At 36.4% G+C, this 16,428-nt stretch overlaps 1 protein-coding gene across 1 annotated transcript in view; it reads left to right on the top strand.

Annotated features, from left to right (window-relative positions):
• Nucleotides 1–5,539: 5,539 nt before the first annotated feature.
• LOC109000361 (ankyrin repeat-containing protein At5g02620-like) overlaps nt 5,540–16,428 on the top strand; it is a 34,601-nt gene continuing 23,712 nt past the window's right edge. The window contains exons 1-3 of the mRNA XM_018977195.2: nt 5,540–5,605; nt 5,814–5,849; nt 5,975–6,570. Coding sequence (XP_018832740.1) covers nt 5,845–5,849; nt 5,975–6,570 — 601 coding nt within the window. The 5' untranslated portion in view covers nt 5,540–5,605; nt 5,814–5,844. The remainder of the gene's footprint in view (nt 5,606–5,813; nt 5,850–5,974; nt 6,571–16,428) is intronic.

The raw sequence follows: 16,428 nt of genomic DNA, 5'->3' as shown, positions 1-16,428 counted from the left end.
TTTCATACCACTAAACTCTTTTTTTTTCTATATAATAATATTTATTGATATAGGTTGCATTAAAATATGGTGGAAATTCAGAAGAAATCTCACCAAAACTATATGCTCTAGCATGTGGTCCGTCTAGGTGGGCCATCTAGTACTCAGGATGTTTGGTGCGTGGATATAGATTTCACACAACTAATAGAGAACGATATAAAAAAACTCCAAATTGTGAGGACGTAGTCGAAGGAAGCCATGAGGATGATAACACTCACTTCTACGGAATTGTGAAAGATATCATAGCGTTAAAGTACATGGAGGGATATATGGTATGGTTGTTTAAATGTAATTGGTGGGATTTCTCAAATCCTAGGTTGGGAGTATGTAATGATGATTATTTTGTGAATGTCAATACATCTCGCACATGTTATGAGGACGATCATTTCGTTCTCGCTTGCCAAGCGAATCAAGTTTTTTATTTAGATGATCTAGAGTACAAAAACCCACGGCAGGTAGTGGAGAAGTTTGCACCAAGAAATGTATATGATTACATTCCAGTGGCAGACGAACCACATGAAGAAGTTGATAGTCCAACAAATGAAGAAGCATATCAAGAAAATGAGGTAGGCATCAATCTATTTGTTGATCTAAGCCAATATGATATGGTCCTATTGCGTAGAGAAGATGTTCAACTCGAAGTAATTGAGGGTGAAACATCGGAAGAAGATGAATCAACTGAAATATCTAGTGAGGATGAGGGCGACTGATCCAGCAAAACGGATAGTAAATAAATTTCAAATATGAATTTTTGTAAGTAATATTAACATATAATATATATAACGTTTGTTTGAATAATAATTTGTTACAATTTCAAATAGATATGCCTCCCAAATACAAAGCAACACGTGTGTCATCCCCATCCATTACTGACTCCCCGTGTGGTTCACCTATCATGAATAGTGAGCCAACATCACCAGACTCAGAATAAGGTATTTTATCAAATTAAATATCACATTTTATGCTCAATTTAAGTAATATATTTATAAAATAAATTAATTTAATTAAACATTTAAGTTTTAATTACTGTATATATAGCTGTTGTAAGCAAGTGCAGACATAGAGGCACTACGAGGGGTGTCTACATAGAGAAAGTAAGGAAAATGGGTAAAATCAATGTTGATATTCCTGATGATCACAATGGTGGCTCCGGAGATTCGGCAGCGTGGCTTGCTTCTTATGTTGGTACACATACTCGCATGTATGCACCGATTGCCACATCATCTTGGTCTAAAGTTCTCCAAGATGTGAAAGACCACATTAAAAACCGTTGTTTGGTAATAAGCTACATCTCAAGCAACTAAGTATATAACATATTACTTTCAAGTTACTTTGCATTTATACTAATTGTTTATAATTTTCGAAAGGATGAGTTTGAGCTTAATTTTGGCCGAAGAGAGGATCGATTAATGGTTGAGGAACTGATGTCGAATGCATTTCGAAGGTACAAAGGTTGATGCCATGCACATTATAAGAAGTTCAGTACTACAATAGAGGCGAGCCAAAATCCATTCCAAGCAATTCCACCAAACGAATGGGAGAAAGTTTGTTATATGTTTGAAGATCCTGCTTATCAGGTAATATCGTTGCTATTTTTTTTTAATAGTATATCACAGATGTATTAAACATATAGACTAATATTATTTTTTTTTAGCAACGGAGTGCTGTGAACAAAGCAAATAGATCAAATTTCATGATAAACCATCATGCAGGTTCTCGACCTTTTCATTGTTTGTATAACAAAATGGTAAGTTATTTTAGTGCCTGTTAAATATTAACATATAATACACATTTTCTAATTTAAGTTCTAATATAGATTTTCCTTTTGCAGAAAGAAGAAAGTCCCGTTGACTATGATTTGATCCAATTGTATGCTAAAACACATAAAAATCGTGATGGTGTTTGGGCCAGTCCCAAAGCAGAGGCAAATTATGTAAGTTTAAATTTTTTTAATTCCATTGTCACATAATATTTTTGTTACTAATACTAACTTTAATGTTTTTGTTTTTGTAGGACAAGATGATATCTCTTAAAGAAACTGTTGCGGATCCATCTGATGTATCATCTGTCAACGATGCTCAGATCCGTTCTCAAGTTCTTGGATCACATTCTGGATATTTGAGGGGCTTAGGACGTTGCGTAAAACCATCATCATCATTATCATCCTATTCTCGAGCCAGATCAAATGACGACAAGACTAAGGAATTGGAGGAAGCAACACTTGAGATAGAACCATTGAGGTCCCAGGAAAAAAAGTTACTGACCCGATTAGATCAAGCAGCGTATTTGGAGGCGAGATTAGAAGAGAGGATGCAGTTGAATAACCAAAAAATGTTTGAACAATTCCAGTCAATGATGTCCCAAAACTTTATGCCACCACCTCTCAAAATTTATCTTTTCTTTAATTGCATTTATATTATGATGTTTCAAAATATTTGAACAATTGATGTTTGAATTACAATTTGTGTAATATTAGTATGGTATTTTAATTAAATTCTTATATGTATGATTAATACAGTTCGAACGGTAAATTACCATTTGTAATTACATTCGAAACAAAACAGACTCATTCGAACAAAAACTAACCCATTCGAACGACAAATGAGAAATACGGACGTTCGAACAATAAATTATTTGTTCGAACAAAATTAATATGCAAAACTCCATTCAAAGGAATATAATTTCCAAAAATAAAATTAATGTTCGAATAGACATAATTTTTGTTCGAATACAAGTCGTTTGAAAAATTTATTAATTTGAACGTATAAAATCTGTTCAAACACTCCATTTGTTCTAGCAGGATCAAATATGGTCATTAGTTCGAATGGACGTCACGGTTTGAACGGAGAAATATTCAATTTGAACAATGTATTGAGACGAAATCGGTTTGTCTAAAAAAAAATAATCCGTTAGAACGGTTTTGACTGGATCTACCCAATTTCATCTCTAAAAATGATTTTTTGAGACAAAATTTTTCGTCTCCAAAATCTTTTTGAGACGGTCTTTCCGAGACAAGTTAGAGACGAAATTTTTTCATCTCTAAATATAATTTGAGACAAAAATTGGATTTTTTGAGACAATAGTTTGTCTCGAAAAACACATTCTCTTGTAGTGTAAGTGAAAACCTATATTTATATAAACTAAAGAATACCAACACAGTATATAAGTGAAATTATATATATTATAATGATAGCCTAGCTAGTGTTAAAGAACAAAATTGCCTATATTTTGACAGTGATATGATTTGTTTTTCCTTTTTTTATTAAGACACACATGTGACCTTAAGGATCCATTATGGAGTGCAACAATAAAATTCTCGGGTTGTCGGGTGCAGGTGCATATATAGGATGGCCAACCTTCTCTTGGTAGTACAGAATATATTCTATGGTCAGTACCATGCCAACGTGTCCATATATAGCTTCATATATCCCGATCAGCCATTTGCCTTGCCATGGAGAGTTTCATTGGCCGTTACTAGTCATTGATAGCTATTAATTTCTCCAACTTGAAAATGACCCTTTGTGGATTCATTTTTCTTGAATTATAAGATTTCCATCTTCATGTTTGAATGGCATGCGATTATCTACTCTATATACTACAAACATGTATGAACAAATATGGCATGCTACTGGAGACATGAAAAACTGAAAAATGCTAAAACCATAAAATCCCACCCATCAAGGCACAACAAGAACATGATATCCTGCTTTTCTTTGTTATGATAGTGTTTGTATTTGCTCATTAGTAAATATCCACAGGTGTCCAATATAATAGTAGTCCATCATGTGTTGTTTGAACCATAATAATTAAGTCTGAAGTGAGGTTGACACATTTTCTTCAATTATTACAGAAAAATATTAAACCTCCATTGATGGAAGGTTTGGATGGTTTAGTAGCTGTAAGCAGTCTTCCTTTCTTTCTTGGTACTTTATGGTTGAAACTATTAATGCCATTGATCCTTTTTCTTGTTCCTCTTTTCTCATAAAACCAAGGCTTTGATGATAAATGGCCACTCTGAAGTAAATGGTGCATAGATCTCCCAAGCTATTGATGTTATGAGCGATTTTTTTTTTTTTTTTATTTATGTTTAAAAAAAGTTGTCTCTTATCATGTGAGTTTACCATTGCCATGCAGGAAGTGTTCAACTTCATCCACCACCATCACCTCAAAGGTTTGGTTCAAAATCAGCAAAGAAAGTCAGATTTATCTTCGAGAAGATGTTATGATTTTTTTATTAATCTTTTATTCTGTCATCAATATTTGTCAGAAGTCAGATTATTGGTGCTTTCTTATGTTTATGTTTATACTTTTGGTACAAGTCCCTGTTTAGAAAGTGGTGGTGTTGATTAGGACTAAATACATGGCACTCCAATTTTAATGTCTTCAATACTAGATCAGTATAATCACCTGTATCCATGCATGGGGGATTTTTTCTTTCCAAGCTTCAAAATATGTGACTTTTTCAAATGAAGAAACCCTTTATTGGAGACCTACAAAAAATCTATTGAACACATCTGCTACAGACTGAGGTAAATATTTTTTTTTTTTTTCTGAAAATATTTCTTCCATTCATGTTCATTGCGAATAAGAGTGCCAATATATCTCATTGATTTGTGCTGTGCTTGTGAGATAATGCAGATTATGATGTTGATTTCTGATCACTTTATATTACTGTGTTGTCAGTTCTGTCTGCTATCCACTTCATCCCGCATTTCTAGTTACAAAGTATGCTTTCATTAAAATCTGGGTGGTATGGCAAAGATCGATGTCTCTTTTGTACTTTTTGCTTAGGAAGATCATTTTCTGTTTTTGTGCATTTTTTTTAATTTTGTGAAAGATCTCTTCCAGCGATTAAAATTTGCCAAAATTTTTTTTATTTTTCAACCATTAAACTTATTTGTAGCGATCACAAATCACCGGAAAAGGTCTATTTCAGCGACAATAACCTGCTATGAATATATAATGGCGATGATAATTCATAATCGTTGGAAAAAAGATCTAGTCATTTTTGGCGATTTATGGACCTTTTGAGATGATATCTATTGCCGCAATTGATTTTTCTCAACGATTTAATAATAAATGAAAATGCCATTTTTATTGTTTTTTTAAACATTTACGACGGACTAAAATTGCCAGAAATAGTAGCATTTTAAAATCCAAGATTATGTTTGATAAGTCATTGAAAAAATATATAAAGTAATTTGACGCTGTACATGTAAAATATTTCCACTTCTTACGCCATAACTCTCGGGCCATAGTACCTCGTAAAATATTTCTCTGAAATCCCAACCCGTTAGAGCCATTTTCTAAATTTTCCTGCCACACATCATAGAAAAATCCATAGTAGATGGGCAAAACCATAACACATGATGTGACAAGTCTCATTCTCCAATCCACATTTCAGCCAACTTGGCTTGGACCAGAAAAAGTCTTGATCTAATCGATCGAGGTGACTTTTAAAACTCAAGTCTCCCCTACGTTTCTTTCTTACTCTACGTCTCTTTTTTCCTTTCTGGATCGGAAGGTTTTGCCATAACTCACTCGATCCATCCCTCTCTGATTCACCGTATGTTGCTCTTCTTCATCTTCCTCTACTTTGTTCTTCTTTTTAATTTCTTGTCAGGTCTAGTAGTTGTTGATTGAACAATGCCATATATACATGACTTCGTCATTTCTTTTTCTGTTTGTTGGTGGAGAAAGTTAAAGAAAGAGGAAAGAAGTGTTTGAGTCTGAAAGTACGTACTGATCATGATCTGTTGTTTTTGTTTTCCCAGAGCTGTAAAGCTTGCCCTAATATATATATATATGCTGTGAGTAACGGTTACCTACCATATGCATGACTACTACTCCAATTAAATAACAATATTTCTGGTGGCATAAGTGATTGAAAACAACAAATCTCAAATGAATAACAACATTTCTCTTTGAATTATAGCATGTTGCAACTCGAGGTGATGGATCCAACGGAACTCTATAAAGCTGCAGCTAAAGGTGACATGGCAGTCTTTCACCCGAAAGTAAGTACTAACGACTCTAGCCTAGAGGAGCCTTGGGATATCCTCAAACCGATAACAGATGAAATCGACTCCATTCTTCATGTTGCAACAAAATTCCAACAAGAGAAATTTGCTGAAATGCTCATTGACATGAACGAATCACTGGTTGATCTAAAAAATAAGGAGGAGGATACTCCGCTACATATTGCAGCAAGGGTTGGGTGTTCAACCATCACAAAACTCCTAATAGATCATTCAAAATCTAGTATTCTCGAGATGGTGAACATGTACAAGGATACAGCATTGCATGATGCTGTGAGAAATGGTCACCGGTCGGTTGTGGAGTTACTGCTTAGCCAAAAACCAGGGCTGGCAATGATGATGAATGAAGCTGGGGAATCCCCACTTTATCTGGCTGTAGACAGAAAACATTACGATATTGCTGACTACATCCTGCAAAATGCTCCGGAATTCCCCTATGGAGGAAGGGACGGCATGAATGTGTTGCATGTAGCCACCATTCGCAAGGCGACAAGTAAGTTAATTTATTGATGATTCCCTACTAATTAACTCATGCATACGTTACATTATGTGGTATTTGGATATTAAAATAAAATAAGATGTGATAAAGATGGAATGAAATGCGATAAAATGGGAGGCTCTTGCTCTCCAAACCAGGCCTAGTATGTTGATATGAGTCGGTTTGCAAAAAGTCAGCACAGTTTTTTCAACTCACAGCATTTATACATAAGATTTTAGAATCTCGCAGCTAGCCACTTCCGTCCATCTGCTTTAAATTCCACCAATCAAGGGGGGTGGCCCACCTCGTGAGGTGATGATTTGTGGAGCCGTGTGGTGTTCGGGACCCACTTGGTTATGGATATTTTTTGTAACTTCCCTACAATTTAATTAGTCATCACAAGGTGGAGAGTTAATTAACCCATTAGTTAATTAATAGCTGATGTGTAGTTAAATATCTAGTGGGAAATCTTTTAACTGGTGCTAAACCCACCTATGATGTTAACCCATATGGACACTATATGGGTCATGAGCTACCCATTTACGACACTCATCCAGGCGTAATCTGCGGACAATCCCGGATCATATGGTCTGTTTGACCACATCTAAAACACATTCCTAAGGCCCTTCGACATTCTCCATTGTGCCTCTTCCCGCATTGGCGACAAGGTGGTGGAGTAATGGGTATTGCCTTCCCAACTACCATGCCCTTTCCCTTGCTTGGGGTTACCGAGGCCTTTCGCTTCCCCGTATTACTTCCTAACGAGTAAGGGAATCCCCTTTTCCTGTCCGCTTGAGCCTATGCGATTAGTCTACGTTGCTCTGCCTCTGGTATCGAAGCCACATTAACCAATTCTTGGAAATTTCCTATCTATAGACAGGCTACTTGGTTTCAGATGTGAGGTTGCAAACCGTCCTGGAACTTCCTTGCCTCCATCTTCTCGGTAATGATCAGATGAGGTGTGAACCTTCCCATTTCCATAAAACGAGCGACGTACTAATTGACCGTCATATTCCCTTGAGTTAAACTTGCAAATTCCAAAGCTTTCTATTGCTTAGCTGTCTCTGGAAAGAAACGATTATCAAACTCTATCTTGAATCGTTCCCAAGTGAGTGCGGTCAAACTTCCCAATTCTTGTGCCAAAAGCTGCCGTTTGGTTTGCCACCAAATTCCAGCTTATCCCTGAAGCATATGTCCCGCGCGGCACGCACTGTACCTTCTGCTCCTCAGTACATCCTCTAATTTTGAAAGTTCTTTCCAAATCCATAAGCCACTTGTTAGCCTTCAAAGGTCCTTTCTTTCCAACGAAATTCGAGTATCTATACACCATGAACTTCTCGCAGGTACATCCTTGTTCTCCTCTAGGCAGTACTTCTCTGGCATTCTGCCCTTGTTCCATCTGAGTATGCACCACTTCAGTGATCTGGCAAATAGCTTTAGCTATAGCCTGTCCCCCTTCCATTGGAGGATTCCTAGTCTCTTGATCCCTGCCTCTCGGAGATGTATTCTCACACCAATTTCAGACCATAATTTCATTTTTCCTGAAAATGTACAAACTAGCGTGGGTCAGTCCCTTCCTCAAGGAGAATAAACTTTCTTCCCTTGAACTGACGATCTTACGGCGTAGCTCCTTCTTCCTCCGCATTCAAGCCTAAAGCTATAAGATCCAAGCCTAAGACTACAGATCTCAAGCCTAGTTAAAGGTATCATGCATTCCTAGGACAACGTGTGGGTTTACTTAGAGACGTAATTGCTCTGATACAAAGCTCTGTGGCACCCCCAGCCCCGCTTGGGATTGGATGGTGACTGAGATGTCGAGACATATAACACAAGGCTAAACACCCCTCGTACATGACAAATAATATGATATGCCCTAAGTACACTAGTAATATGCAATAACGATGCAGTGGAAAAATTAATAAAAGTCGGATAAACTAAGCAATGCGATAAGCAATTGCAAAGTATGGCACCATATACTAATATCATAACCCAAAACATTGTCCCAAAACATAAACATAGGCCTTAAAGGCAAAATATCCCAAAAAGCATGAAACATAATTTTAAAGTTCCCAAAACACGAGATTCCCATAAAAGAAACATAAGTCAACAAAAGTTGGTCATAAATGTTGTTGCCTTCTCTTTTTCTTTTTTTTTTTCCTTTTTTTTTTCCTTCTTTCTACAAAATGCTTAAACTCCAGTACTCTTCATGAAGATTCGGGTTTCACACGCTTCTCTAAAGACCCATCCTTGTCTCGGTTGTGATGCCACTTGAACTCTGCGATGAATTCAAGTATACCCGTGATCTCTCGATCAGTGGCCTCAAGTCGCTCCCAGATGGAGGACTCAGGCCGATTCATGGCTATTTTAGGCACAATCCTCTACGGAGTAGAAGGTGTCGTTCTCTTCCTCTTGGTCATTGTCGCTTCTTATTAAACCTATTACAACTTCTACCATTCCTTTTGGAGAATGATAGTGGAAACTAACACAATGTGATTTCGAAAAATCTCAGTAAGTAATCACACAACATACCACAGTTAATTCAATCATACAAAAAGTATATCATGAGATGCGTGCATGGAAATGTACTTGACTTATGCCTTAACCAGAACTTAAGCACTGACCATTTACAAAAGACTTGTAAGAGAGACTTAAACTTTTCATAAAAACTTCTTAACTTTCTTATTCACGTAATCTTATTCCGGACTTGCCTTATCAGAATATATCACAAGATTTTCATCGAGTGACCCTTATCATATGAGCTCTTACACTTGTTCAGAGGGTGAACACAACACGACTCCCCTCCTTGCATCGCATGTTCCTACTAGTTACTGCACCATCAACGGTCCTTACACCGTGATGAATAAGTCATAAACAAATAATCATATTAACTCAACTTTATTTCATCGAGTTACATGTCTTATGCACCCACTAGCGTTAGGTGCTTCCTCGCTACGACATTCTTTAAAAAGAATCCATTCTAGCCTCGTCGACTATTTTTCGTCAACCTAGGGGTTACCACTCCATTCTTAAGCACTTCAGAGTGGACAAATGAGTTTTACAAGGACATTCCCCTGCCCTAGCACTTGGGGTCGTGATAAAACGTTTAGACTCTTTTCTTTGAAAAACACTTTTTGAAAATACTTCTTTGAAAATACTTTTTTTCCGAATGCATGTGACATGAGACTTAACATGCTTACTTATACTTGACATATGACATATGAAATTCCGTGCATGAAACAACCAAGCATAACATATTCATTTCATAGCATGATCACATATACCATGATAGATATCAAATCATGTACATAGAACCATAAAAACTTGCTTAGGTCGAAACTCATAGGCACAAAAACATGAAGTATCATCACGTAAACATGTTCCAAACTTCAAGCAAATAACATAGGGATCAAAGCATAGAGAAACAATGCATGAAATCATAACATTTGACTAAGATCCGAATTATTCAAGACATTGTATGGCCAAAATATCATGATACATATTCCATCATTCTTAAACATGTGAAAACCAAAACATATACAAGTATTTCATGGCATATTGATCATAATTTCAAAGCATATAATTCCTTCCATAGATTGAAGGGGTTTGAGACAAGGGGATCCCCTTTCTCCATACCTATTCATATTGTGTGTTAAAGGGTTAAGTACAATGCTTAATATGGCTGATAGTAGAGGAGAAAATATAAGGTTGTCTGTAGCAAGAGGAGGGGTTAGAATAAATCATTTACTGTTTGCGGATGATTATGTGATGTTCGGCAGAGCTACAAGGGGTGACCGGGATAAACTGCAAAATATTCTTAATAAATATGAAAAATCTTCTGGGCAGGTTCTTAATAAGATCAAAACTTCAATGTCTTTCAGCTCAAATACTAGAGTGAGGTATAAGAGGATGATTCTAAGCACAGCAAATGCAGTGGTATGTGGCAACTATGAGAAGTGGTCTTCTAGCTATGGTTGGAAAATCAAAATATAATACTTTTAGATGCATAAAAGAAAGGGTGTGGCACAAGATCAGCTATTGGAAAAATGTTTATCTATCATAAGCAAGGAAAGAGATACTCGTTATGGCAGTGGTTCAAGTAATCCCAACAAACACTATGAGTGCATTCCAGATCTCGAGAAGTGTCTGTGTGTGGAGTTAAACCATATGATGTCAAGTTTTTGGTGGGGTAACAGAGTGAAGGAAAAAAAGATCCTATGGAGGAGTTGGGAAAAGATGGGGATGCAAAAAGCTAATGGGGGATTGGGTTTCAGGGATCTAGAATGCTTTGACTCAGCAATGATAGCAAATCAAGGCTGGAGGATGATAAAAAATACTTCAAGCACACTCATCTGCTAGAGGCAAAACTTGGAGGGGGTCCTTCTCTTATCTGTAGGAGTATGCATTATGTGTTGGGCCAATTGGAGGAGGGTTTGAGGTGGAGAGTGAGAGATGGGGGAAAAATTAGAATATGGGGCCAGAAGTGGCAATTAACACCCACCTCTTTTAGGGTGCAAACACCAGCAAAGCACCTCATGGGGGACTCAAAAGTTAAAAAGCTTTTTAAAAATAATAGTAGAGAATGGGATGAAGGTCGTGTACAAGAAATTTTTTAGAAAGACGAAGCTAAACATATTTGTAGTATTCCTCTAAGCATACTGGGAGTTGAGGATAAACTTATATAGGCATATACAAATGATGGGTACTTTTCTGTCTGAAGTGCTTACTTCATAGAGTTGAATTGGAAAAGAAAACTAAAGGGAGAAACCTCAAAGGAGGAGACAACAGATGAAAGATGGAAGAGTATGTGGATTTTGAATGTACTTGGAGCGGTGAAGATGTTCTTATGGAGAGTTGGGAATAATATACTGCCTACAAAGGAAAATTAGTTTAAAAAGGAAATTGCAGATAACCTCATTTGCACAATATGTAATAAAAGATAGGAAACAATAACCCATATATTATGGAGTTGTCCAGCTGCATGTAATGTGGGCAGAGGACAATAGTCTAGTTCATAAATGGGTAGTAGACAAAGTAGATTTTATGGAGATTTGGGAGAAATTGCTAGTATTATGCACAAGATATGGACAAGAAGAAATGAATTTTTATATGAGGAGATATTTGATGGTTCGAGGAAGGTGGTACAAAGGGCCAAAGACAACTTAGAAGATTTTCAGTCTGCACAGGAGATGATGATGGCAAGTAGATAGATGCAACTACTTAAAAGGATGTTCATAGATGTAAAGGTGAACTGGGATGCTTCCCTAGATTTAGAATAAAGGAAAATGGGAATAGGAGTCATTGCCAAATATGAAGAGAGAGAAATTATGGCAGCTGTATGCGTACAGAAGATGTTTGTTTCTCAACCTGTACTGACATAGTGCAATGTTGTGTAGAGCTTGCTTTTAGGAAGGTGATCTATGAGGGTGATGCATAGATTGTTATCAATGTTGTCAAAAGAGAAGTGGAAGATCTATCAAGGTATGGTCATATTGTTGAAGATCTGAAGAGGCTCTTAGAAGGGAGAGAGGATTGGAAGGTACAATTTAATAGAAGGGAGGGGAACACAGTGGCACATATGTTAGGAAAGCATGCTCTATGTATTGAAGAAGAGAGGGTATATACATAGAGGAAGGGCCAACTGTAATTATGAATAATGTGTTGAGAGAAAAGGGACATTATACATTATGTTTTTACATAAATGATATAAGAATGGATTTATACAAAAAAACAAAATACAGTTTTGTCTTCAACTTGTCATTATATATATTTTAACCCCTAAATTTACCAAAATCTCAATTTAAATAATTCATCCATCATTTTAATTTTATTACTTATTTCAATTTTAATTTATCCCTAACCTTTGATTAAATTATGCTTTTTGCGTGTGATTTTCTATTAATTGAAATTTAGTCCCTAAACTTTACTAAAATTACATTTTAACCTCTAATTTTATAATTTTTCCCACCCATATCATTTTCTTTATAAATTTCACTCATTCATAATTTTGTTTATTAAAAACTAATTTTAACACTTTAATGCATTCTAATCCTAATTTACCCCAAATATAAAATTTTATTGTTTCACTTAGATTTTGTTACGTATTAATTTTTCCTAAAATATTCACAGTTCGTTTTAATTCAAAATAAAATACCATTAAACTAGATTACTAATTTTATTGTTCTTTCGAATTTTACAAAAGTTCCTCAAAATCCTAAAGTGAACCCTAAATTTTATATAATTGCATTTAACCACAAATTGAATCTTTCTACAAAATTAACCTCAAATCCTATTTTATTAACCCCTTAATTACATGATTTAATAACTAAGAACTCGAAACCCAATATCAAGCCCTATCCAAAACCCTAAACTCTCTCCAAACAAATTTTCCACTTCAACTCTTCATCAATTCTACTCCAAACACCTCAAATATTATCCCTTCATCATTATATATACACTAATTTTACAAAGTAAATTAACCCTAAATTTGCATATCAAAACCGAATATGCAATCACCTCAGAGTTAACTATATTCTACATACATATGCTTATTCAATCACACGTTTTGAACCCTTGTAAATCATTGTGCGAATCCTATGAAAAGAACTAATTTCCATTTGCTTCTATTTGGTTCAATTTTTGCATGGCAATGGTAATATCTTAGTTTTACCAAGCACAAGACTCAGGAGATTATTCTTAATTTTACTAGGCACGTAACTAGTCAGTGATACATACAAAGCAATTTTAATCTTTTTTGTTTGATTCAACAAAATCACATTGACAGGATAATATAACTTTGAATTGTTTATGCTTCCCAAGAAACTAAACAGTACAGAATCCTAAAAGACAGGAGTTCCGAAGCCCACTAAAGATTCCAGATACAGCCAACAGACTAAAATTCAAAGAGAGCAACACAGTGTACAATGCAAATTTCCTAAGGATTACCATAGTAACATAATGTGGTTTCTATATATAATTTAGGCACAACCTTTTTTTCTACAAAGGAAGAAAAATCACAATAAAGATCTCTCTGAATATTTGGAAGAGAGCACAACTCCAAGTGGGAAGCACAACTGCAAACTACATACAACAAAGCAGATATAACACAATTTACCAAAGATAGCATAACACACTAATTTTTTTCCTCACCATGGAAGTTCAGATTAGGGACATCTAAACTTGGATAATACAATTTACCAAAGACAGCATGACACAATTTACTAATTTCAAATATCCAAACTTGGAGAAGCAACAAACAATACAACACGTCCACCCCACATAGTAGATCCACTACGCACAAGCAACACATACAATAAAGCAGATATAGCAGAGTAGAGCACAAGAGTCGACAGAATGCACACAAAAATATGTAATGGACCCAAACCGACTGCTTTGAGAGAGTCACTCTCCAAGAATATGAGAAGAAGAGAGGATAATAGAAAAGAGAGAAGAATCGAGTTGCTGAATATATTTTTTCGGTTGGAGCTTTTCCTTCCAAGCATCTTTATTTATACTAACTATTCATATGAAACGACAATGTTTAACAACGTCCCTTACACTTTTAGTAAGTAAGAAACGACTACTTACAATCAATAAGAATGAAAAGTGCTAAACGACAACGTTCTATTAATCAAACCCAGTAACTAATGCAATATAATACGACATCATAGCAAATATTATTCTTCAAATACAACTAACAACTAACACATTCCTTTCCTGTCTGCAACACACATAAGCACCCTCATCCACGAACACTTTACCCACTGCCATAAACGCTACGCAGGCTGCAACCTTTCCACTCCAGCACCTTGCCCATAACACACCCTCCTCCTTTAAAGCACCTTGCCCACAAGGTGGGGAAATTGTTGCCGAAGCTTCCAATAAGGTTCCCAGGTGGAGTCTTCCACTCCAGCACCTTCCCATTGGATGAGGACTTCTACCACAGCTCTGTTATCCCTCTTAACACTCCTACACTCCAAAATTTTCTCAGGTTGAGGCCTTAACTCACCTTGCAAGTCAACTGGAGGTAGGGAAGAGAAGGGTGTGAGCTGGTCTCCAATTTTTTTATTCAATACAAAAACATGAAAAACAGGATGCAATAGAGAATCTGAGGGCAAACATAATCGATATGCCACTTTGCCAATTCTGTGAGTAATCTGAAATGGCCCAAAATAGCGAGATGAAAGCTTAAGATTCCTCCCAACTGCCACAGATTGCTGCCTATAGGGTTGAAGTTTAAGATAAACCCAATCCCCCACTGAGAATTCTCTGTCAGTCCTGCGCTTGTCATAATAATACTTCATTCGATCTTGACCAAGAGATAAATTGGACTTAAGTGTTGCCAAAATTTGCTCTCGAGTTTGCAACAATTGGTCCACAGACTGATTTGCAGTTAAACCAGAAATGTAGGCTTGAAGCCTAATTGGAGGAGTCCCATAAACAGCTTCAAAGGGAGTCATCTTTGTGGAAGTATGAAAGGTGGAATTATACCACCACTCAGCTAAAGAAAGCCAATCTACCCATAACCTTGGTTTATCACCAGAAAAATACCTCAGAAAGTGTTCAAGGCACTTGTTGACAGCTTCTGTTTGGCCATCACTTTGAGGGTGATAGACTGAAGAGTAAGAAAGATTAACCCCTTGCAATCTGAAAAGTTCCTTCCAAAATGAACTGGTAAATGTTGAATCACGATCAGAAACAATGGTTTTAGGTAAACCATGCAGTTTAAAAATGTTGTTGAAGAATAGTAAAGCTACTTGAGCAGCTGTGAATGGATGTTTCAAGGACATAAAATGAGCATATTTTGACAATTTGTCCACCACAACCATAAAGACAGAATAGCCCTTAGAAATGGGCAAACCCTCAACAAAATCCATTCAGAGGTCAGTCCATATTTGCTCAGGAATAGGTAAGGGCTGTAAGAACCCAGCTGGAAGGAGATTTTGGATCTTATTTCTTTGGCAAGTTTCACATTCACGAATAAATTGTTTGACATCATGCTTGAGACCAGGCCAATAAAAATCCACTCTAGCTCCTTGCAAACATTTGTGAAAACCAGAATGACCAGCAGCAGGACTAGAGTGCAAGTAATTCAAAATCTGTTGCTTCAATGGAAGAGAGTCAGGCACATAAATTCTGTCTTTTTTAAACAAAATGCCATGTCTTAGCTTGAATGAAGAATTAGAAGTAGGATCAAACTGCAATGTAGTAATTAGGTTGTGTACATTCTGATCTGCATCATAAGTTGATTTCAACTCTGAGAGCCATGTTGGTGTAGGGAATGATAAGGCTGCCAACTCTCCAAGCTCATCAACCTGATCCCTACGAAACAAGGCATCAGCCACCTTGTTCTCGACACCTTGCTTATACTCAATAGTAAACTCATATCCAATGAGCTTAGAAAGCCATCTTTGCTGAGCAACAGTGCCAATCTTCTGCTCAAGCAAATATTTAAGGCTATGGTGATTAGTTTTGATCACAAAAGCACTTCCTAAAAGATATGGCCTCCACTTCTTAACAGCTAGCACTAAGGCTAGAAATTCTTTTTCATAAGTGGAAAGAGTTTAAATTTTTCCCTTTCAAGGCTTGACAGAAAAAGGCTAAGGGCTTTTGGTCTTGCATCAAAATTGCTCCTACACCAGTTGCACAAGCATCACATTCAATGACAAATGCTTTGGTGAAGTCAGGCAAAGCAAGAACAGGAGGGCTAGTGACAGCAAGTTTCAACTCATTAAAAGACTTAGTAGCCAAATCTGTCCACACAATAGCATCCTTTTTTAGCAAAGAAGTCAAAGGGGCAGCAATCTGACCATAGCCCTTAATAAATTTCCTATAGTAACCTGTCTATACTCACCAGTTGAAGGAGTTTAGCAAAGA

This window comes from Juglans regia, chromosome 11 (genome assembly GCF_001411555.2).
Source record: "Juglans regia cultivar Chandler chromosome 11, Walnut 2.0, whole genome shotgun sequence".
NCBI lineage: Eukaryota > Viridiplantae > Streptophyta > Magnoliopsida > Fagales > Juglandaceae > Juglans > Juglans regia.
Note: the sequence above shows the minus strand (reverse complement) of the source record. Positions and strands in the feature narration are given on the sequence as shown.